General features: G+C 42.7%; 1 protein-coding gene across 1 annotated transcript; it reads left to right on the top strand.

Moving 5' to 3' along the window:
- Positions 1-1,058: 1,058 nt before the first annotated feature.
- mrtfba (myocardin related transcription factor Ba) lies at positions 1,059-21,944 on the top strand. The gene is made up of 16 exons (XM_072455745.1): positions 1,059-1,130; positions 1,486-1,690; positions 8,425-8,490; positions 9,636-9,691; positions 9,781-9,856; positions 10,541-10,702; positions 10,772-10,950; positions 11,510-11,650; positions 12,358-12,608; positions 13,549-13,714; positions 14,746-15,585; positions 16,825-16,914; positions 17,082-17,225; positions 18,331-18,504; positions 18,612-18,672; positions 18,776-21,944. Exons 2-16 carry the CDS (start codon positions 1,537-1,539, stop codon positions 19,282-19,284), a joined length of 3,069 nt encoding a protein of 1,022 aa, XP_072311846.1. The 5' UTR covers positions 1,059-1,130; positions 1,486-1,536; the 3' UTR covers positions 19,285-21,944.
- The last annotated feature ends 1,468 nt before the right edge of the window (positions 21,945-23,412 follow it).

Below are 23,412 nucleotides of genomic sequence, written 5' to 3'. Positions count from 1 at the left end.
AACATGGGGAATCTGCGTTTCAGTTTTATGCAGCTAAAATCTGGAACAGTCTTCCTGAAGATGTGAGACAGGCTTCTACTCTGACAATGTTCAAATCTAAGCTAAAAACTGTTTTGTTTAGCTGCGCATATGACTGAAAGGATTTTTTCTTTGCACTCTTCTCTTTTGTTTGTGATTTTATTAGTTTAGAAAATCAGTTGGATTGATAATTTTTAATTTAGTTAATTTTATTGTATTTCTGTTTCTGTAATTTCTTTGTGATTTGAATGCATTTTACCTGCTGTGAAGCACTTTGAATTGCCTTGTGTATGAAATGTGCTCTACAAATAAACTTGCCTTGCCTTGCCAATATGTTTTCCTATAATAGAAGCTTTTACGTCACTCTACGGACCAATTTCATGCGCAGACAGTGAGCGCTGGCCAAACACAACAGGGCAGCGGTGAAGGGGGAGAGCGGGATGCATGCGGGTGCTGCTGGAGGCACTAAATCCTGTGGCAACGACGTGCAGGGAGAAGCAGGAAGAAGCCATGGATACTGTTTGTTTTGTTCAGAATGTTCCACAATGTTTGAAAGTCACTCTGCAGATCAGGAACAGTGAGAACATTCACCCAGGCGCAGCGGTTTGCAATGATTAGTTGGTGTAATGGCCAAACCAGTTGTTTAATGATGAATAATTTGGTCTGAAGCTGAGCCCTTCCAGATGGTTTATATAAAATGCCACTGTAAGCTTGAAAGTATTTGGGTGAAATCATAGTGACAGGACCAGGGTTATGCCTTTAAACCTAAATGCCTCATGAGCAGTCTGTGCATTACACTGTGCACGTGCAGATCTGTGTCCAGACCCGTTATGGAGGGCGAGTGAAACCGGGCTGCAGCAATTTCAGTTTCTTTATAGACACGTCATGTTGTGTTGTAACATTGTTCCCTCACCAAACATACCTGCAGCTGTATTTAGCTTCATTCATGCTTGTTTGATGAATCCTGTTTTAAAAGTCAACTCTTGAAGAAAACACTGATTTCTTTTTTTTAAGGGTTTTTTGTCCCGTAGGCTTGTTGTGTGAAATAGAATGAGACTGGGGAAGGACTTTGCAGCAAACTGTCGCAAGCCGGATTTAAACTCACAGCACAGGTTGGTCACATGGAGTGCACATGTGCTAGCAAAGTTGTTGAGTATTTGGGAATCATGTAATTTCAGTGCATGATTTTAAATAAACATTTAAATTGGACAACATTCTAAATATATTGTAACTATATTGACAGTTATAACATGTAAAACATATATGTCCATGCGGCACACACAACTTCATCTGCACTTGAATTGTTACAGTAAATGTCAGAATTGAAAAATCAATAAACCAAATAAGTGACAAAGTCTGCTAAAGTTATGTTTTCCACATCAGTGTAATTACTGTGACGATACAAGTCTTACAGTGATGCATTTCTTCTTCATGTATACTCACTCATTATGTTGTGTGTCCTTTCAGGCAGCAGCAGGACTAACACAGAGGGACGTTGACTCCGCCCCCAGAGGCAACATGGAGGTGTCCCCCCAGCTCGGAGCAGAAGGGGATTGTGGGATGTCTAATCTGCTGGTGCCCAGTCCTCAGAGTGAAACCATGGCCCATGAGATGGAGGAGCTGTCCCTCCAGTTCTCACAGACACTGCCTCCTCTCAACGAGCGCAAGAACGGTGAGGCAGGGAAGACACGGGGCAGATGAAGCTCACTCTGGCTCACTTTGGCTCACTTTGGCTCACTCTGGCTCACTCTGGCTCACTCTGGCTCACTTTGGCTCACTCTGGCTCACTTTGGCTCACTCTGGCTCACTCTGGCTCACTCTGGCTCACTTTAGCTTACTCTGGCTCACTTTGGCTCACTCTGGCTCTCTCTGGCTCACTCTGGCTCACTTTGGCTCAGGGACGGTTCGGTCATGTCATCTGCAGGACTAATCGCTCAATACAACTCACTGTTATGTTGTTAAGCAGCACTGGTGGTACAAGTACACATGTGCATTACTATGGGTGCTCTGATATATCGGCCCAGTATCGGTATCGGACAATATTCATGTCATTGAGTAATATCTAAAACAACAGCTCGTGGACACAGGGTTTATTTTAACAGAATAGATTGTAATAGACAAAGTTATAGAGTCCAGACGTGATAAACGCAAAGTATTTTTCAGACATTATTTTGCAGTTTTACTCATAAACGATCAGTTTCGACATGTTTTCTGCAAATAACTTTAGTGTGAGCGCTTTAAAGCTTCAGAGAGACACTTAATCAGCTAAATAATAATAATGATTAAAATACAGCTATATTTATTACTTAAAAATATTCACATTAAATTGCAAGTGTTCAAAATGACCAAAGTATAGAAAATATCGGCCTGATATCGGTTATTGGCCCAAGCGTTTCGGCCTATGCATTACCACTGGTACAAATATTTGTAAAATACACTGTTCAGTCTAGATTTGCCCAATTAATAAACATTTGTCACCAGATCTGGACAAAGAATCCAATTGTAATCAAATATCGAGATCCATGCGTTTCAAATCACTAATTATCAGCTTGCCTCTCCATAAACCTGACTCGTACCTGGCCTGGAGGAGCCTCTTCCTGCTTGTCTCCATGGAAATGTTGTTCCATTGTCTGTAATATTCCACAGTATGGCTTAATGTGTAACTATCACGGAGAAAGTACGGGTTTAACTTTCCACCTCCTTTAACTTTCCTTACTGTGTCTTTAACCCGTGTTCAACAGCTCTGGTTTAAAAGTCTGTTTAAGATCTCACATAGAACGTTTTTTAATCAGATATTTTTTTATATTGAAAATGTTTTGCCACATTGCAGAGACTGATCTGTCACATATTAGTGTTTGTTTAGTATTAAGTTATTTAAAAATGCTGGCTAAATATTGGCTTTGTAGTGAGAAAATTATGAAGAATGTACTTTTGGCTTTTCGTGCTTCTCCAGAACTGTGATTTGTTTATGTTGTATGTGACTTGGGTTCATTGGTCCGAGGCCTCGTGGAGCTTCTGCCTGAGCTCGTTCACAGTAACACGCTCTCACAGCATCAACATTGTCTCAAGACGTCTGTGGCTTTATGTCCTTAAGTGTGTTGCTCTGTTGTGACCATTAAAAAATAGTTTGATTATTTTTTATATTAAGGATCAGAGGAGAAAGAGTTATATGGGAGGCAATATCTAGCAATGTCAGGAAATGGTTAAGTTATCCAAAGTTAATGCAACATCCAGAGCATTTTGGTGACCTTCAACAAGTTTATGACTTCAGCAGGAGGCAGTGTTACCTTGTTTCCCCTTTTGGTGCCGTAAATGTAAATGGCTTGAACATACTTCCTGACTGAACCGCTGCACAAAATGAGCTCTCATAAAAGCGAATGTCTAAGAACCCTGCAGGTTTTCTTATCCGTGCGACGCCCAGGCAAATTCGGCTATGCTGCTCCTCCTGCTCCTCCTGCTGCTCCTGCTCCTCCTGCTGCTCCTGCTGCTCCTGCTCCTCCTGCTGCTCCTGCTCCTACTGCTGCTCCTGCTCCTCCTGCTGCTCCTGTTCCTGCTCCTCCTGATGCTCCTCCTGATGCTCCTCCTGATGCTCCTCCTGCTGCTCCTGTTCCTGCTCCTCCTGATGCTCCTCCTGATGCTCCTCCTGATGCTCCTCCTGCTGCTCCTGTTCCTGCTCCTCCTGATGCTCCTCCTGATGCTCCTCCTGCTGCTCCTCCTCCTGCTGCTCCTGCTGCTCCTGCTGCTCCTGCTCCTCCTCCTGATGCTCCTCCTGATGCTGCTCCTGCTGCTCCTGCTGCTCCTGCTGCTCCTGCTGCTCCTCCTGCTCCTGCTGCTCCTGCTGCTCCTGCTGCTCCTCCTGATGCTCCTCCTGATGCTCCTGCTGCTCCTGCTGCTCCTGCTGCTCCTGCTCCTGCTGCTTCTCCTTCCGTGGCCTCTCTCACTCCACTGACCGAAACGCTGATGGAGTGTGGTGTGGGCACAAAGGCGCCGGTCCAGCTGGCAGCCCGGTGCAACGCTCCGCTCTTTTTTCAGTTTTTTCACACTTATGTGCTTTATCTTTTGTATTTTGTTTAGTTGTACGATCGGGACACGCGCTGGAATCGCTTAATTCAACTTGTTTCGACTTTGTTCGGCTGGATTATTGAGTGTTTTTCGTTGTGTCGTCGTGATGTGCGCTAGCTCTGAGCTAGCCCCCCCGGCCCCACCGCGCTCCTCGGCCACAGCCGCCGTATGGATCGGCGCCGGTGCGTTTATACAAAGGAGGAACTCATGAAACTGCGGAAAACCATTGTCTTACCCGGAGATCGTCACGTTATCCCGGCGGACATCCTAATTTTTCCCCTCCATCCCTTGTTTAAAATAAATTGATTTGATTTGTTGGGAAATGGGAGGTTTTGTCTATAGGAGTTTTTGTTTATAAGAGTTCTTCTATTGAGAGTGTTTTTTAAACTTCCTATATTCTGTGATCTGTCCTTTTCCTCTGTATCTACTGCGTTGTATCAATGAAATTTCCCCATGTGTGGACAATAAAGGATTATCTTATCTTATCTTTAGGAGCTTTGACAGACTCGTCACCCAGTTTTCCACTCTTCAATCATGGTTTCGATGCTCGAGAAAGATTCGTGCCATTAAGACTCACACACATGTGGCATGTCATTTTTATTCTAGTAAAGCACTTCATGTGGGTTCTATGACTGTAGGGAATATATGACTCTATGAGAAAACGTTTAAGGCTTTGGCACCACGCTCTGGGAGTCGGTGAAAAATAAGTTCTACTCCCTTAAAGCTTCCTCCCCATAGAGGATGGTGTAATAGCATCACTTTATTCAAACCGCTGTGTACAGTTTGTGTCCAATCATTAGTATTGTATTGATTTGGATTTATTGAAACCCGATGGAGCCATAAGTGTCCCTGCAGCACACTGACTTCAATCTGCTCTCTTCTGTAACTCTTCTAAAACTCTTCTAAAACTCTTCTAAAGCTCTTCTAAAGCTGTGCCATGTTCAAAAATCCATGTATGTTCATTTGTGTTGTCAAACGTTTCACAATAATATTAAACTGACACAAAAGGTTGAATCACATTCTCTTTTGCTTAAATTCATTGTTTTGTGGCAGCAACAGCTAAATACTCCTTGTCTATGTAAATGTCTACAAGTGTCTAAACTATGGCCCGGGGGCCAAATGCAGCCCTCTGACTATTTTTATTAGACCTCTGGCCCCCTGCTGAATATGCCCAAATTACTATAAGTACTACTTTTTGCTGCAACTATCAATGTTCTTTCCCACCACGACCTCACTAACAAACATTTTAGTACAAGACTGACCTCATAATCATAAGACTGAATAAAGCTGTGATGGAACATTCAAACTTCTGCTAAAGTCATTAATATAAAGTTGCTGTGTTGACCACCAGTCTGTGGCACCCCAGACCATAATCCTTTGCTCCATTTCAGTCCAGACGGCATGAAGAAGTAACGGTTATTTAGCACTTGTCAAGGCATTTTAAAAGGAAAAAGTATCATCTATTCTCTTAGCCTCTTGAAAATATTGTGAAAAATTAAGAAAAAAATACAAATATCACAGTGTCCTTTTGCAGTTTGGAAATCTGGTAATGCAGCTTTAATATTTAATGTAACTAATATAGAGGTGAGCCCATGCTGTAATAATGTTATCGTGCAGTCGTTAACAGCAGCAGAGTAAATGTAAATGTCTGTCTGTAAAAACATTCGACAGTGGAAAGTGTGCGTGGAATGTCAGCAGTAGTTACACCCGCTCAGTTTCCACAGGACGCCTCTAACTCTCTGTAGATGTGCAGGTGAGAATCTGCCACGCCGCAGCGCCGCATCCAGACGTCCGCTCAAACACACGTCAGGTCCTGACTGACTTCCACACGCGGCGCACTGACCAGACGTACGTAACGAGCCCGGATCAAAGGGCTAAACGTCTGTTGTGGTGGTCTGCGGAGCTGTTTTTTTTTAGGGGACCCAGTGTTGGTTCTGTGCAGGCGCTAGAGATCAACATGTGTTTGACAGGCAGCTGCGCGTTTCCTGTAGGATTAGCAAATACTGGAAATCCGTGTGAATCACCTAATGTCTTGTACTCACTGTTAATCGGTCGGTTCATGGATTGCAATGCACATTGTTAGACTTTCATTAATGTAGGTATGGTTTGTAATTAGTTTAGTTTCTATTGATTGCCTCTGCTAAAATACTAACATTTGGATTAAACCTTTATTCTTGCATGTCGATTGATTAATCTTTTGATTCATTGATTAGGTTAGAACTGCCGGTGCCTATGACTGGTTGGAGCACTCGTTAATCTAAAATGCAGTTAAAATAAATGTATTTTAAATTAATCTTAAAATTATACAGACATTATCTCAGATTAGGTTTAAAATTTACTTACTGTTTGTAAAGATGACATCACGCTAGGAAATTATCCAGCAAACACTGGGCCAAAACTTATCTAATGTCACTTTTTATTTTTTAATTTGACAAATAAAAATATATGAAAGCACCTTATTTTTGTTGAATTAATGTTTAGAGGGTCATAAAAGTTGTTTCTTTTGGTGTAAATTCTGCATAAATGTTGGATGGAATGAGTGTCCCTAGTGTGATGTCACTTCCTGTAAGATATTACAACTTTTTTTCCACAAATAGCTGCTTGTCTGGTGTAAAACTGTCACAACAGGTATAAATACACCAAAGTTAAAATTAGAAAATCATAAAAAAAAAAACCTTTTATACATACTTTAAAGATCTCCCAATTGTTTTATTTTCAGTTTTTTGATCAAAAACATTAAGCGTCTGTTTCCTTTGTCTTTCTGAAGTCAGCACATGACATGTTTTTTGTACTGCGTATGAACTTGTTTTATCTCTCACTGTCAGCCATGTTGTTCCTGTAACATAATTGCCAGTCCAAATCACCAGACGGTAGCAGTCTCTTCTTCAATACAAAAATGTGTTTGCAATAAAGCACAGGGGACATAAATCAGAATTCAAGATTGTTTCTGACAGACTTATCTTTTCATAATGGCTTTCAATCTACCACAATAGTTGTTTGTCATTGTTGGCTGGCATTTTTTTTGTTCCTGGCGCTGACTCAGACTCCGTTTCAGGGAAGTTGGTTTAGAACATCTGGCTGTGTTTACATCAGCCTTCTCTAGAAAAATAACCAACCGTGAGCGAGAGGGAAGTAAGAGTTAGAGGGGAGGAGGTGGCTGCTGAAATAAAATAATGTTAGTTTGGGATGGAGGCAATGACAGTTTTTGTGCTGTATTTGGGGCTAATCAGGATGCAGAGTGGAGTTAAATGGAGCTTTTCTATGGTTTAAAGAGGAACAAGGACTTTTGAACTGTGACTATGGCCTTCACGGAAGTAGAGCCGGTGAGGGACTGCTGTAGTAGGTTACGGAGAGGTAAGTTCTGAATCTTTGAGCTGGTGATATGTATGGAAGGGGAAAAAACTGTTTAGTAATGATGAGAATGAGAGTTTTTTTATTTATTTTTTATTCATATGTTTTTTTGGATGGATGTCATAAATTGAATATGAAGAAGTCGCTTTTAGTGGGATGCAGAAGTGATTTGTAAGAGAAATAATTGCTTGGATTTATAGTTCAATTGATATAGATAAGATAAGATAAGATATTCCTTTATTGTCCCACATGGGGAAATTTCATTGGTGCAACGCAGGTAGATACAGAGGTAGATACAGAAGAACAGATCACTTATAGGAAGTCTGAAAAACACTTTCAGTAGAAGATCTCCTATAAATAAATAAAAACTCCCATAGACAAATAAATAAATACCATTGCATGTGATCCCGACAGTAATTGCACATGAATATGTGTCATGACAGCACATAGATTGCACATGAATTTCACAGTAATTGCACATACGACAGAATTGCACATCAGTATTAGGTTAGGTCAGACGGGATAACGTGACGATCTCCGGGTAAGATGTTGACAACACTTTATGTACCGTATGTCGTAATTGTTGTCCAATGAGCTTGTTTTCTGTCTTCTAATGTTACAGAATAATCCAGATATGACCAATCATATTAATACATTTGTAAGCTTTGGTTTTCTTAAAAAAACAAAATAATGTTACATGGCATTCAGACGATTTGATAATTAACTCGACAAAAGTGTGCAGCCAGCAACTACTAAATGTTGGCATCAAGTCTCGCTGCAACCTCAGGCTATTAAACGCCTCAGTGATGATGAACGGTTTACAGGAAAATTCCCCGTTCAAAGTGATGTGATGCTGTCAGTGTATTGGCCAGATTAGATTACGTAATTGGATTTATGGTTTTGTCTTTCTTCCCTTTTTAATGTTTGTTTTGACTTACTAATTCCTCTTTATACTAGTGCAGTACTAAATACATTTCTGTGTTGCTTTTTCAGTGCTGCAGTTGAGGCTCCAGCAGAGACGCACCCGAGAAGAGCTGGTGGACCAAGGCATCATGCCGCGTGAGTAACAAGACACGTGTAGAGTAACAACACAGACACGTGTAGAGTAACGCCGCAGAGTAACGCCGCAGAGTAACGCCGCAGAGTAACGCCGCAGAGTAACGCCGCAGAGTAACGCCGCAGAGTAACGCCGCAGAGTAACGCCGCAGAGTAACGCCATAGAGTAACGCCATAGAGTAACGCCATAGAGTAACGCCGCAGACACATGTAGAGTAACGCCATAGAGTAACGCCGCAGACACGTGTAGAGTAACGCCATAGAGTAACGCCGCAGACACGTGTAGAGTAACGCCATAGAGTAACGCCGCAGACACGTGTAGAGTAACGCCATAGAGTAACGCCGCAGACACGTGTAGAGTAACGCCGCAGACACGTGTAGAGTAACGCCATAGAGTAACGCCGCAGACACGTGTAGAGTAACGCCATAGAGTAACGCCGCAGACACGTGAAGAGTAACGCCGCAGACACGTGGCACGTGTAGAGTAACGCCGCAGACACGTGTAGAGTAACAGCGCGGACACGTGTAGAGTAACAGCGCGGACACGTGTAGAGTAACAGCGCGGACACGTGTAGAGTAACAGCGCGGACACGTGTAGAGTAACAGCGCGGACACGTGTAGAGTAACAGCGCGGACACGTGTAGAGTAACAGCGCGGACACGTGTAGAGTAACAGCGCGGACACGTGTAGAGTAACAGCGCGGACACGTGTAGAGTAACAGCGCGGACACGTGTAGAGTAACAGCGCGGACACGTGTAGAGTAACAGCGCGGACACGTGTAGAGTAACGCCGCGGACACGTGTAGAGTAACGCCGCGGACACGTGTAGAGTAACAGCGCGGACACGTGTAGAGTAACAGCGCGGACACGTGTAGAGTAACAGCGCGGACACGTGTAGAGTAACAGCGCGGACACGTGTAGAGTAACAGCGCGGACACGTGTAGAGTAACAGCGCGGACACGTGTAGAGTAACAGCGCGGACACGTGTAGAGTAACAGCGCGGACACGTGTAGAGTAACAGCGCGGACACGTGTAGAGTAACGGCACAGACAGTTGGACACAACACAATGAGAGGCAGATTCAGTGTAGGCGGAACAGGATAACAGGAATTTTGTTTTATCATGTTTTAATGACGTCTCTCTCTGGCAGCTCTGAAGAGTCCAGCCGCGTTCCATGGACAGATCCGCAGTCTGGAGAGAGCCAGGGTGAGAGAAGTGCTCAAATAAACCAAATATTTAAAAAGAAATGTTCTAAAAGTGGAATGACGCAATAACGGTGTTTCCTCATCACTCAGACGGAGAACTTTCTGAAGCACAAAATCCGCAGTCGTCCAGAGAGGGCAGAGCTGGTCAGAATGCACATCCTTCAAGGTACTACAGAGAAGATTGTATTAAATAAATTAAGTTAAATACAATACAAATACTACAACAGGGAATTTACAAGAAACTAAAAAAAAATCCAACACATGAACTGTGAAATTGCCCTTTCAATATATTATGAAAAAATATATTAAAATATATAAAATATTATAAAATAAAAGGGCTTACTTAAAAATGATTTGCATACAGAGATTTGTACGAGAGACAACTCTCTAAATCAGGGGTGGCAATTATTATTTCCATGAGTTCAAGCAAGCGGAGTAAATCCGGACTGCGATCATTGGTGTAGATTCTTATACTTATAAGCTCTTTTCTGTAAAATATAGGCTATTCAATCCATCCTGTCATTCATTTCATGCAGTTTTTATTAAGAACCGTAGCTAAGGCAATTAAAACATAGTAAGAGTAACTTATTTTCAAAAGCCTGTCACAGGGCGGATTAAAAACATCTAAATTCCCATGTCTGGTCTAAATAGTAAGCCAAAGTGTCTTAACCTTGCAATTTTAAACTCTGTCTTCTAGGCCCTAGGTAAATGTAATCTGCATCCTTAGTATAATAGCCATTGTCTGTTTCAATCAATTAAAAGAAATGTGAGGACAATTCAGGCAGAAGACCAGTTCAACAGGCGATACAGGCCCGATCTTCATTTTCAGTCATCCTTTTTTTATCTCTAGAAACCGGAGCAGAGCCGTCATTACAAGCCACCCAGATGAGGTTGAAACGCGCCCGTCTGGCTGATGACCTGAACGAGAAGATTGCGCAGAGACCTGGGCCTATGGAGCTGGTGGAGAAGAACATCCTGCCCGTGGACTCCACCCTCAAACAAGCCATCATCGGTAACAAGAGCACTGCCACGGAACACTGTACCTTTCCACACATGTGTACTGAGGGAGTGTGTCTCGCAGTGGGGCAGGTGAACTATCCCAAAGTCCTGGACGAGGACAGCTGTGACCCCCTGTCCCCCGAGCAGCCGGCCAGTCAGGAGTCCCTGAGCTCTGTGCCATCACCGGGGGACAGCAGCCGAGCCCCAGACACGCCCTCTGTGGTCCCAACAGCGCCTCAGCCCCCGGCCACCATCCTCCAGGTCAGCAGTCAGCATAAAGACATGGCAACACAAAGCTCTAGACTGAGAGTGAAACGGTCACATGTATTTGCTTCTAAAAGTATCAGATACGCAATGTAGACATGAGGCACGTAAAAGATTGTGTGTCGAGCTGTTTTCTGTCCCAACACAAATTGTGTCTACTGCTCCAAAACTCTGATGCAGCACGGAGGGAGGCGCTGCTTATCATGTGTCCTCTAAACAAAAGGAGTAGCAAAGAAGTAAAGTACTTGTATGAAATAAGGGGTAGAAGTACACAACATCTGCCAAAGTAACTACTATCCAGTTCGGGTTCAGTTGTTGCTGCTTTAGCATTAGCATTGTCTTTAGCATTAGCATTGTTATTAGTGTTAGTGCATCACGATAGTTTAAACTGGCACGTGTTCGCCTACTGTTTTAATTATTATGAATATATGAGTGAGTCAGTGCGGCCGAGTTAAAAAATAGGTTGCACCAGTGAAATGTTATGATGTCTGTAATCTATTTGGAATCATAAACGGAATAAACACATTTCACACAGCTGTTGTGTATCCGTCCACAGGCTTTTCCTTTGACCACGTCAGCAACAACTGACTTCATCAAAGTGCTCTCGACCAATGAGCAGGCTTCTCCAGCTGTCACACTGACTCAGCCAACCACCATCATCGCCCCGCCCTTTAAATCAGGGCCCACGCTCATCAAAGTAAGAGCTCACTTCAACTTATAGTGATGGAGTATTACAGCCACTGGTCTGCACATTTATGCTGAGGTGGTAGAGTAGCACAAAACTGTACTCGAGTAAGAGTATTGTTACATTAAAATAATATTACTCCAATAGAAACACGAAGTAGTGGCCCAAATAATTTAGTCAAGTATTTGGAGAAAGGAATACTGTAATAATACTGATGCACTGATTCTGGTATTTCCAAAGAATAATCAAAAATGGCTAAAACAAGGTGTAGCAAAATGTCAAATTATTTAATGCACATAACGCTTTTGTCACTATAAAATTACTCATTGGGAAGAGTTAGCAAAATGTTTACTATTGAATATTATTAGCGAGAGTGCTATTACTTCAAACTAAATATTACTCAAGTAGAAATAAAAGTATGGTATCAGAAAACAACTCTGAAAAGTACAATGTCTTCAAAAAAGTACATAACTGAGCACTACCTTCCTTGCATTTAAACATGAAACAAACAAAATAGAAAAAGAGTTTAGAAAAAAATATCTTTTCTGTATTTATGTGTCTGCTCTGTGCCAATATTATCACTTGTGACAGTTTCATTTAGTTTAGTTTAGTTTAGTTTAGTGTTTAAAGTTCATAAAGTCCAACAGCATGATTCACATCCAGACTTCTCAACAGCTTAAAATCATCGTTCACATCCAACAAATCACACTCTTTTCCAGCAAAGCCAACCGAAATCGAGCTCTGAAAAAAGCCGCAGTAAGAAAGGCAAAGACCTCAAGTCCCGTGTGAAGAAGCTCAAGTACCACCAGTACGTCCCCCCAGACCAGAAGCAGGAGCCCACCGAGGCCGAAATGGACTCGTCCTACGCTCGGCTGCTCCAGCAACAGCAGCTCTTCCTCCAACTGCAGATCCTCAGCCAGCAGCAGCAGCAGCACTACAACTACCAGACCATCCTGCCCGCACCCCTCAAGTACGTGCTGCACGCTGCTGCCTCTAGTTTGTCTCTCTTAAACGAGACATATTATGCTTTTGGAGTATTTATAATTAAACTATAACTTATATGTAGAGCATTATTTTACATTTTGGTCATTGCAAACCCCTATATTGATCAAAAACAGTGTATTAATAGAAATGGGCCGATTGACTCCCTGTCCATAGTGGTATTTCCTTATAGCGAGTACATGAATGATTAGGGATAGGGGGTAGGTGAAAACATTGAAACTGTTAATGACATGGTTGAAAACTCCAAATCCTCTGTATTCTTGTTTTTTAATGGTTCACAATAAGTTTAGGCAAATAAAAACATTGACCTACACTAAAGAGGAAAGACGTTTGTGCCGGTCCAGTCCAGTCGATACCGATCCTAAAATACCTATAAAATACAACAAATGTACACATTTCACTTCACTTATATGAATATAATCACCACAGTCTTCCATTAAAACTTGACCCACTCCAAACGAATGTCAGTCACACACATTCGTACACTATTTATATATTCATGTTGCTGCATTCAAATAAAACAGTTCAATGTCTACAGCAGTAAGGTCATTGACTAAAGAATTAAAATGTAAATTCAATATTAGTGAAAGATATCAGAGCAGGTGAAGTGTTGTTGTGTTTGAAATGAGGGTTGGCTAGCAAATATCCCCAAATTATAAAAGACAAACATTGTTTTCCAGGTCTTTTAGCTCGTTTTCAATAACAAGGCAGCATCTGTGGATAATGGCGAACAGGAAGTGGGGCGACCCGCTGCACTCTGTGGTCTAAGCCTTTGATCTGGACTCTCGGGTCGCTCTGAAAAGACATTCTGTTCACATGCGTTTCCTGCCCGTTTCCCGGTCTCCTTCCTGGGAACAGAAACGCAGTCCTGCTCACCGGTGCATTGTCCCGCTTGTGTCTTCCTGCAGGCCTGTGGCAGAGGGTCAGGGGGGCGGCACCAACGGCCTGCCCACCTCCATCATGGTGTCTCAGCCCACCGCCTCGCCTCCGCCTCCTCTCCCCAACGTAAGAGCGGTCAACACGCTGAGCAACCGCAGGCCCGGAGTGCTGCCCGCAAACCTGGAGGAGATGAAGGTAGACAGTTTGTGATGTTGTGTTCTGGGTTCAAATGTAACATAAATTCAATTAAGTGTGTGTGGTTTTTTGTGTAAAATTGTGAATAAGCTTTGTGGTAGAAATTTTTTAAGCTATTCCTCAGACTCCAGTCGCTGTCATTCAAACACGTTTGAATTAGAAACCTGGTTTTGGCCGGGCTCTGGTCTAGCGGCATATTAACTTGTCATTCGGGGAAAAAAACGACAAGACCGACTAAGACAAAAAATACTAATAACAAGAATCACACGACCGATCACTCCGAAAAAACTTGAAATAACAAAAATCGGATAAAAATGCAACCTCTGGAAGCTTGGAAAAGAGCAAGGCCTGAAAAACCAGTGTAACTGACATTCCGAAAAATTCCAACTTTGACGACAAAACCTGAAAAAACGTCAATCCAAGGAACATCCAAAGTAATGCCAAGAATCACACGTGTAAGACTCGCTTTGGTCTGGACGCCACATCTTCTATTGACCTGTGTCTGTGCATCTCGACTCATTTCCAACAAATAATTGAGCTGACACGAACTGCAAGGTGTCTCTACGGCAGTCTCAATAAACAGGCATAAACAACAACAAAAACCTCAGTTTATTCATAAAAGGTGTCCACAACTAAGCCCAACTATTGCTTGGAGTAAGTGTAGGTCATGCATCACAGCACAACTGACACATGACAAAAATAAGCATGTTTTAATGGGTTGAAACTGGAGAAGAGCTGGAATTTCTAAAAATCTAAAATCGATTCCATGTTTCAACATATTGTTTAGACTAAAGGGAAGTACAGCTTTCCTTTAAAGTCTGTTTAGAGACAAACTTATCTAAAAATGTTACTTGGAATGCATTTTCCTAATAGCGTCCTACAAGTCTGTGTAATTTGTGATTGTCTTTGGACTGGTTTACAAAAGGGGGTGTGGTTTGTTGCATCAAAACCCCTGAAGTTCCCTCTGTGAACTATCTTGTCGATGGCACGGCTAATATTTCAAAAATCATGACAAGTCCCTGTGTGTCCAGGTGGCGGAGCTGAAGCTGGAGCTGAAGCTGCGCGGTCTCCCCGTGTCCGGCACAAAGACCGACCTGATCGAGCGACTCAGACCCTTCCAGGACGCTCTCGCCGCCGCGCCCGCCGCCGTGCCCATGGAGGTCGCCGCTACCGTCACCACGGCCACAACCATCATGCTACCCTCCCCTCAAGCCCCGCCCACGGACACCACAACACCCCCCACCCCTCCCGTCTCGCCCAGCATCAACACGGACCTCCAAGACGTGGGCATGTCCGACGCTCCTGGACAGGACAGGCGGCTGCACGAGAAGGAGCGCCAGATCGTGGAGCTGATGAAGAAGCTGGAGCAAGAGCAGAAACTGGTGGAGGAGCTCAAAATGCAACTGCAAGTGGAGAAGAAAGCAGGGATGACTTCAGACTCCAATGTCAAACAAGAAAATAATAACATATTTCCAAATTGCACAACGGCTCCCAATTCTGTCAAAAACGAAGGCATCATTTTGTCAAACTGCTTATCGACCACATCCACCTCAATATTAGGCTCTCCCATGACCACGCCTTTACCCACGGTGGTCAAACTCGAAGACGTGACCGTTTCCTCCGCGAAGCCGCTCCAGATTCCGAGCCCCGCCCAGCTGGTGACGCAGAGGAGCCCCCAGCTCCAAAGCAGGCCGCTGAGTGGGCCGGGCCTGCAGCAGTTCTTCATCAGCCACACAGGGGGCGTGTCTCAGGTGCTGGGGCCGCCGCAGACCCTCCTCACGGCCGCGGGACAAGCCGGGGCCCAGATCCTAGTGCCAGTGTCTCTGCCCAACAACACCATTCAGCTGCCCACCACAACAGTCAGTCTGCAGGTAAAATGTAGTCCATGATATTCATATATATCTATGTTATGATTTCTAGATCTGTTCTGATATCCATATGATTGCAATATTTGAATAAAGATTTTGACACAATCGTTTGTTATATAAAAGCAAATATGCGCATTATAAGTCAAGGCTAATTTAGACTGAATAAGGACAATTATGACTAAAATCTGACTTTTTTAGAGTAAATAAAAGGAAAACCTTGGTGCTATTGTGATGTATATTTATTTTGTGAAAATAACATTTTCAATAAATTGTGATTATTTGAACAGAAATCAAACTATATTGTAATAAAGTGAAAAAGTTTTGAAAATGTTGTGATTTAGCCAAAATTAGTTAATTTTAGTCTCTATTAAGCTGCCTTGTTTTTATTCTTATACAAACCTCATGAAGCGTGGGAGAGCATTTCTACAAGTTTTTCCTATAAACTAAAAGGTTATTATTACAATATTGTCGTAACAATTTATGCATATAATGTCACTGGAAACTGAAGCTATTTTTAACCATTCTGACCTGACCATATCAAATGCAAAACACTGTCATGCCGTAACACGCACCGCCATTTGACCTGAATGAATAATGTGTTTCTAATGCAGATTATGCAAAAAAATGTTACGTCCAAACATGACTACAGTCCATGCTGCTTATTTTCATAAACAAATAGACTTGAAAGAATATCCTTTGCCCTCATCAATCATGGAAGTAAACATCACTGTTCAAACATAGCAACCGCACGTTCACCGCAGCAGCATCTCAGCCGCACAAAAGCACCTTTAGTTTGGGTTTGTTGTTGCCATTTGTAATTTAAAAACCACATAAGAAAAAAAGTAATGAATTACCATTCATACAAAGTTGCAATGAACTCATGCATAAAGTGCATAAAATAAATCATCTTAAAAGACTTATTTCAACAGATGGGAGACTGGAGTTTGGTTTTTGTGAAATGTAAATTTTGTTTAAAAAAAAATCTCAATTATTATTATACTATAGGCATTTTAATTATTATTTATTATTATTTATTTTCCTTAAGATTTAAACCAGAAGAATAAACGCAGAAAAACACCAGACCAGAGAGAAAATACATAAACCAAAATAAGTATAAAAAGTATATAAAATAAGACATCCACCTAAAAACAAAAAAATTACAGATTCAGTTCACACTCTGTCAAATTTGTCCATTTTCTATCTATAGGCATTTGAACACGCTTTTGGTTTCTGTTTTTGCAGCCGGTCCAGCTCCAGGCATCGGCGTCGAACCCTGCTCTGTCCCAGCTCCAGAGCACCAAGATGGACACGAGCGCCACGCCTCTGCTGCAGGTCAGTTCTGTAACCAGGACCTAAACACTTAAACACAGACAAACGTTACTGAAAGTTTATTGAAAGGCATTGGTGCTTTTAAGTCCCTCAAGGTAAAGATGTGAGAAAGTCAGGTTAATGTGGAGTCTTTTCTGATTTCTGATGTGTTTGTCGCTGCTTTTCCACAGACTCTGACCATGTGCAATAACAGCAGTGGTTTGGAGAGCCAGACCCGGGCCGAGCGCAGCCCCCAGTGCTTTCTGAGGACCTCCCCAGACAACAGGACGTCTCCCCGGGCGTCCCCCAGTCGCCACATCTCCAACGGCAACAAGGTCAGACCTTCAGACACATTCAGACACATTCGGACATACTGCTCAAATGTCATCGGAATGTTCAGAATTATAGAAAAGGGTCAAAATGATACTGCTCATTGTTTTAAATCTTTCGGGGGTAAAATAAGCTACAGTTTAGAATTTCCAGTGTAGGAATCTCAGTACGTTTTCTTTTCTATTACAAACAAAGATTTGCTCCAGATTTGTATTTGAGCTTTACAAAAAGTCAAATTTTCGGTTAAGTATGTAATGTATCTGCAGGTAAAATGAAACTATTGTGGGTAGTATTTCTCCAGAAAAACCTAAAGTGTCAATCATAAAGTCTTTTTGAATAAACAAATCATGTAAAATACAATAGTAACGTCTTTACTCCATGTTATCAGCCTGCGTGGTTTGTATTTGTCAAAACCACCTTGTGATATTCTGAGGTTAATCACACTTCTTTGTTTGCCTCCGTTCAGAAATGGACCATGCATTTGGTCCATTTATTATTATTACTATTATTTACACTGTGGAGTTTGCATGTTCTCCCCATGTCTGGTTAAATTCCTTTTTGCTCCTGTTTTTCATGAGATAAACTCAAAGATGTAAAACGTTCTTTATTTACACAACTCAAATCTGTCTTACTGAGCAATTACTATCAAGATGCTGCTGCATGAAGATTGCACAGGTGTGCCTTAGGCTGGCCACAATAAACGATCAGTTTTGCTTTATTGTGTCTGGTCTGACCATCAAAATGGCCACCGAAGTTGCTAGATATTGGCAGGAACTGGAACACAGTGTCGTTTACGCCGATCCAGAGCATTTCAAACCTGCTCAGTAGTTGACGTGTCCGGTGCCACAAGCATCAGCTCATGTTGCAGATGATAATTCACAGCTTCATGTTGCAAGTATCTGTCCACGATTCCTGGAAGCTGAAAACATTCCAGTTCCACTTGCATTCCCATCGTACTCACCAGACATGTCACCCATTGAGCACGTCTGGGATGCTCTGGATCAACCTTTACGACACCGTGTTCCAGTTCCACATTATATACAGCAACAATACTTGGTGCGATATTATTGTCAGCTTGTTGTAAATGTTTATTGTCTTTCCTGGGTCTAGTCTTCCTCTCCGGAACAGTTTATCCTGCAGCCCACCTCACTGCTCTCTCAGCCGCCCAAGAGCCGCGAGCCGCCCCGCTACGAGGACGCGGTCAAGCAGAGCCACAACCTGCTGCCCAACCACAACCACAACCACAACCTCAGCCACAGCCACAGCCACAGCCACACCTCACAGGTCAGAGAACAGTGGGCCTGTCCTCTTTCACTCTGAAGTAGAGACTGTGTTAGCAGCAGAGCCTTCGACCGCCTACACATCCTAAATTTGACTGATGTGTGTTTCAGGTTTCCACGGCAACAAGTCAGCAAATGGATGATTTGTTCGACATCCTCATTGAGAGTGGAGGTAAGTTGCTACACAGCTATAATAAGGATGCTCTAGTTTCACTGTCACAGTATTGTATGTGTTCTGATTTTAAAAACTGACTCAAATGTGTCCCGTTCTTCAGAAATGGCTCCTTTCCCGCAGCAGGACGCTCCTGTGTCGGTGAATAAGGCTCTGCCGGTCACCGCTCACATCAGCACTCTCCCGGTCAACACTGTCCTGTGCAGACCTCCGCCTCAGGTACAGCTGGCCCCTCCCCCAGGCCTGGGCACTCTGGTGGATGGCCTTTCCTCTCTCCCCTGTCTAACCTCCTTGAGCTCGGACAGTCAGCTGGAGGCTCTGCTGGAGGGCACGTTGGCTGACTGCTCCCCCGCAGACGCCCGCACACGGGGGCTGATGGAGGAGCTGCAGGCTCAGCTCATGGAGCATCAGCCTTACTCCCCCATGGACACATCAGAGCTGTCCTTCTCCTCCTCACCCCCCTCCTCGCTGCACATGGGCCTGTCTGACCCCGCCCTGGACAACATGGAGTGGCTGGACCTCACCATGCCCCCTGGACCCGGGCTGCTCACTCCCCTCAGCATCCCCTCTGACTTCCTGGACTCCCCCGACCTGCAGCTGCACTGGGACTGAGACGCTGCAGAGCTCCACACAAGCAGCAGTTTGCACAGCTTTAAAGACGGCCTGACGCTGGTCTGAAGGATTTTAGACTTAAACATTTTAAAAGATGATCATCTACAGAGATCGAGCCAAACATTCACTACGAAGCCCCTGCAGTGCACAGGGGTCACAAACTGAACTACTGGACCAGTCTAGTGTGAGGCTGTGTGTCATAGCTCCTGTGTGCAGACAACACACATTCCAATAAACAAATAGAGCTGCACAAATGGTAACACAAACCTCTGGATTCTACCGAGTCAACAAGCTCAAGCAGGTGCTTTACACGTTTTAAACGCAGACCACTGACCATGGACATCCACAACTGACATTCTATTGTAAATAAGAGCAAAGGATTCAAAGCTTCCATGAGCAGCTGGCGGAATCCAGGAGTAACACAGGGCCAACCCTCAGTCAAAGACACGCACAAGTCGTCCACAGTGTGCATAATAATCTGACAGTCTGACTGTCACGTGACTGTTTTAGTGACCTAAAGTGACCCCAAGGGTCGAGCTGATCAACCAATGACCGTAAAGATGAACTGGACTTTATCCAGACGACAAGAGGAGCGTCTCCTCGTCATTTGTGAGCTATGCACTAAACCTCCTCACAATACTGAAATGTGAAGCATCCAACAGCAGCAACAATGTGATCAAAGTGATTGTGATCAACTTTTTGTGGCCAATGCTCAAGTCTATTTGAATGTATCAAATAAGTAAAGACTTCTCACTGTTGGCAGCTTTTCTGTGGAAAGGGAACAACAGAGAGTGCGACAGAGGAGGAGGTGTGCAGTGAGAGAGGACACACTACACACTGTCTTTGTCCTGCAGTGAGAGAGGACACACTGTCTTTGTCCTGCAGTGAGAGAGGACACACTGTCTTTGTCCTGCAGTGAGAGAGGACACACTACACACTGTCTTTGTCACTGGGACTGCATGTTGTCGTTTTCTGAATTAGCCTAAATTGAATAGTGATATGAATTACCTTTCCTCTCTTAAAGACTCTTAAATCTGAAGGTTTTACAAATGTCCATAATTTGGACTGATAATTGGCAAATGGTCCCTCTGGAAACAAAGCCAGGAAAAAGGAGTGTCCCTGATTTGAGCACGCGAGCGAGCATGATTACATGTGTCTATAACTGTGTTCTACGTGTGCGGTGGTCTTCCTGTCTTCTGCATGTCCATGTGTCTAGTCCGTGTGCATGACTGTTCCATATCAGCCTCTGCTCCACAGTCATGGCTTCTGAAGACTGTTTCTCCGTCCCACTGCCCAACGCGCAGTGAACTAAGAGGGCTACGCTCCTTTTCAAAACATGTCATCTGAAGAGCATCATATCATTCCACTTTGCACAGAACAGCCCTGAGCGAGGGAGAAACACAAAGCACTACATGTTTTTAGTATTATTGTTCACAACTATAGACACAATAACCAAATATAGTGAAATCAACAATGCATTTTCAGTCGAATATATTCCCATTTCTCAAACATTATGACAAAGTAATGTTAATGTGATGATATAAGGCACTTTACGTTTTTGGAAGTACATTTCAATTTGTTTTGCTTCTAAAATTCCTCCAAATCTAGAGAACTACTGTATGTAATGTAGGCCAATGTAATGAGACAAATCAGACTTGGAGCGATGTATTTAAACGAGGCCGATCCACTACAGTCATCGCAACTGTTCTGTTTTTAAGCATTAGAGGGCGCCACCTTTCACCGCAACATGTTTTATTAAATGTTTCGAACTGATCTGTGTTCACTTAGCAATAATGAGCTTATTACAGCAAAACAAGTCACAGAATACAATCAGCTGCAGTTCATATTTCCAATAATTGAATGACTTTTTATGATGAAATTGGCGCCAAATTCTGGAAAAAACTCTTTTCAGCTTTTGTGTTGTCGGGTGTTTTTTATTGTTTAATGTCTGTATATCTTTAGGAACTTGTTTTTGATATCAGTTGCCAAAACCAGGCCTTGAAATTCATAATCACGTTTTGTTCTAGTCAACGTTTTCAACGAGTTGTTGCTTCTGTACAAACCGCGGCATCACGTGTTCGTATCCGTTTCTCTTTTGTGGTTTTTAAGTGGTTATGTTCAGACGTACACGCATCACTGGAGGTGTCAGTGACCACTCCTCATTGGACAGGAACAGCTCACTGCAATAACTCTGCTTCAAGATGGACTGTACCGTCAGATCCTGCCTTGGTTTAATCTCGTGTTGCCGTTTTATATCAGTGAGCCGTTGTGTCGTGCTCAAAGGACTTCATATTGGGACAGGAAGTGGCAGCTGCAGGCGTGGACCAGTGGTATGTACATCTTTAGCAGACGCCCCCCGTATACATGTAGTTTATATTGTGTATTATGTGTGAGGGTGAAGCAGAGGCAGCCCAGCAGAGGCAGCAGGAAACATCCGTACAGTCGTTTTGGTGGTCGCCCTCTGTATCTCACCGCTCATGCCACGCCTCTTGTTTGTATGCCATATGTTTTGCACATTGTGTACATATTTCTATAGATGTAATGCATATTTTTATACATGTGAAACATCCATGGCGCTCTATTTTGTACATACTCTAAAAGATGTATATAATAAGTACTGTATGCCTTTATGTGACAATAAATCATTTGGTGTACTGTGAGTTTGGGAGTAGTGTTGTCTTATTTATTCTTAAAACAAAGATGAATGATTTTAATTTGTTTCTTCTTTTTGCTGGGGCAGCATGGTGCATGATGCAGTCGTTAGAGCGCTTGCTTCACAGAAAGAAAGACCTGGAATCAATTCCCGAGTGGAGCCTTTCTGTGTGGAGTTTGCATGTTCTCCCCATGTCTGTGTCGGTTTCCTCTAATACTAAAAACATATATAATAGGCTCCTCCCCTCGGGGGCTAAAAAGATGCTACACCTCTGTGGGACTTTCCTGCTTAAATAAAGGTCAATAAATAAATGCATAATTGATTTTGTTTGTTTTTTACAAACGGGAACAAAAAGAGCAACATGACACAGAGAGAGGACAAACAAACATGGCACAAAACATATTGACATGGTCCGAATATGAAGTCCAGCATGTCGTTTCCAGAGTCTGTCTAATCTGTCCAATTCTAAATGAATTGTTCATCAACCAGTTACACATTTTTTTAAATGTCCCTTGACTGATGACAGACTATGATAAATATTGACCATCCCACCAAGTAAAGTATTAAGAGACTAATTTGCCTTGTGTGAAGGCATCAGCCTCATCCCCATTTCACATGATACTATCCACTAAAATAAAGCCAAACATCTGAAAATGGGTAATAAATATAAACTTTAATAATAGCAGCGTCTGATTATGAATAGAAAAAAAAAAGTTAAACATCTTCTAAGATTACAGTATTTCAATTACCAGATGTTTACCTCTAAACAAGTTATCTTGTAATTAGAAGATAATGTTTAATTCTTCATTTCAATGTATTTCAATGTTTTTGACAGAAATATAAACACCCACAGCAGTTATTTGTGCCTTTTCCATAGAATGTATCAAAAAGCCTGACAGAAAGCACATGTTTAAAGTCACTCAATGCCAGACAGATATTTGCATTTTAGACACATATCCATGTTTATTATTTACATCCCGATGCACAAGCACAGAAAAAACTCAATCATGGCACACGTCCCGTCCAAAGTCTGCCAAACACTTTTCAAATTAAGTCCAAACTTAGGTTTTTACATATTTCAAATGTCAGAAATAATTAGTCCCGTCCTTGATCGTTGGCTCCGTCTTTGTCAGCCATTTCTTCGTGAGGCCTTCTTCCCCGTCGCCTAAAGTTTCCTCTGGAGTGACTTAACATTTTGTCCCCAGTTTGACCATATTTGTGTGGTCAAACTAAATGTATTGGTTGGACAAATTTCTGGTTAGGTCAAATATAATAGAACTTCTGCGTAGCAGGCGGTTTTATGCTCCATCCCATAAACTCAACAGTGTGAATTGTTTTTTGACTAATATATTGGAACCAATGGTTCCAAGTACAAAGCAAACAGGAGAAGGGAACAAGCACAGGCCTGTCTCACCCATCTCTCGAGAGAGTCAGTGTCAGGTGACCATGGATTTGAATTCTTGATGTTGGACCAT

The sequence above is a fragment of the Eucyclogobius newberryi genome, unplaced genomic scaffold (assembly GCF_026437365.1).
Source record: "Eucyclogobius newberryi isolate DKJ021-1_F unplaced genomic scaffold, fEucNew1.0.hap1 SCAF_20, whole genome shotgun sequence".
Taxonomy (NCBI): domain Eukaryota; kingdom Metazoa; phylum Chordata; class Actinopteri; order Gobiiformes; family Gobiidae; genus Eucyclogobius; species Eucyclogobius newberryi.
Note: the sequence above shows the minus strand (reverse complement) of the source record. Positions and strands in the feature narration are given on the sequence as shown.

Coding starts and splice junctions, on each gene's coding strand:
- mrtfba (XM_072455745.1), top strand. CDS start 1,537: ATGGAGGTGTCCCCCCAGCTCGGAGCAGAAGGGGATTGTGGGATGTCT. Junction 9,692..9,780: donor GCAGTCTGGAGAGAGCCAGG/GTGAGAGAAGTG, acceptor CTCATCACTCAG/ACGGAGAACTTTCTGAAGCA. Junction 11,651..12,357: donor CAGGGCCCACGCTCATCAAA/GTAAGAGCTCAC, acceptor ACTCTTTTCCAG/CAAAGCCAACCGAAATCGAG.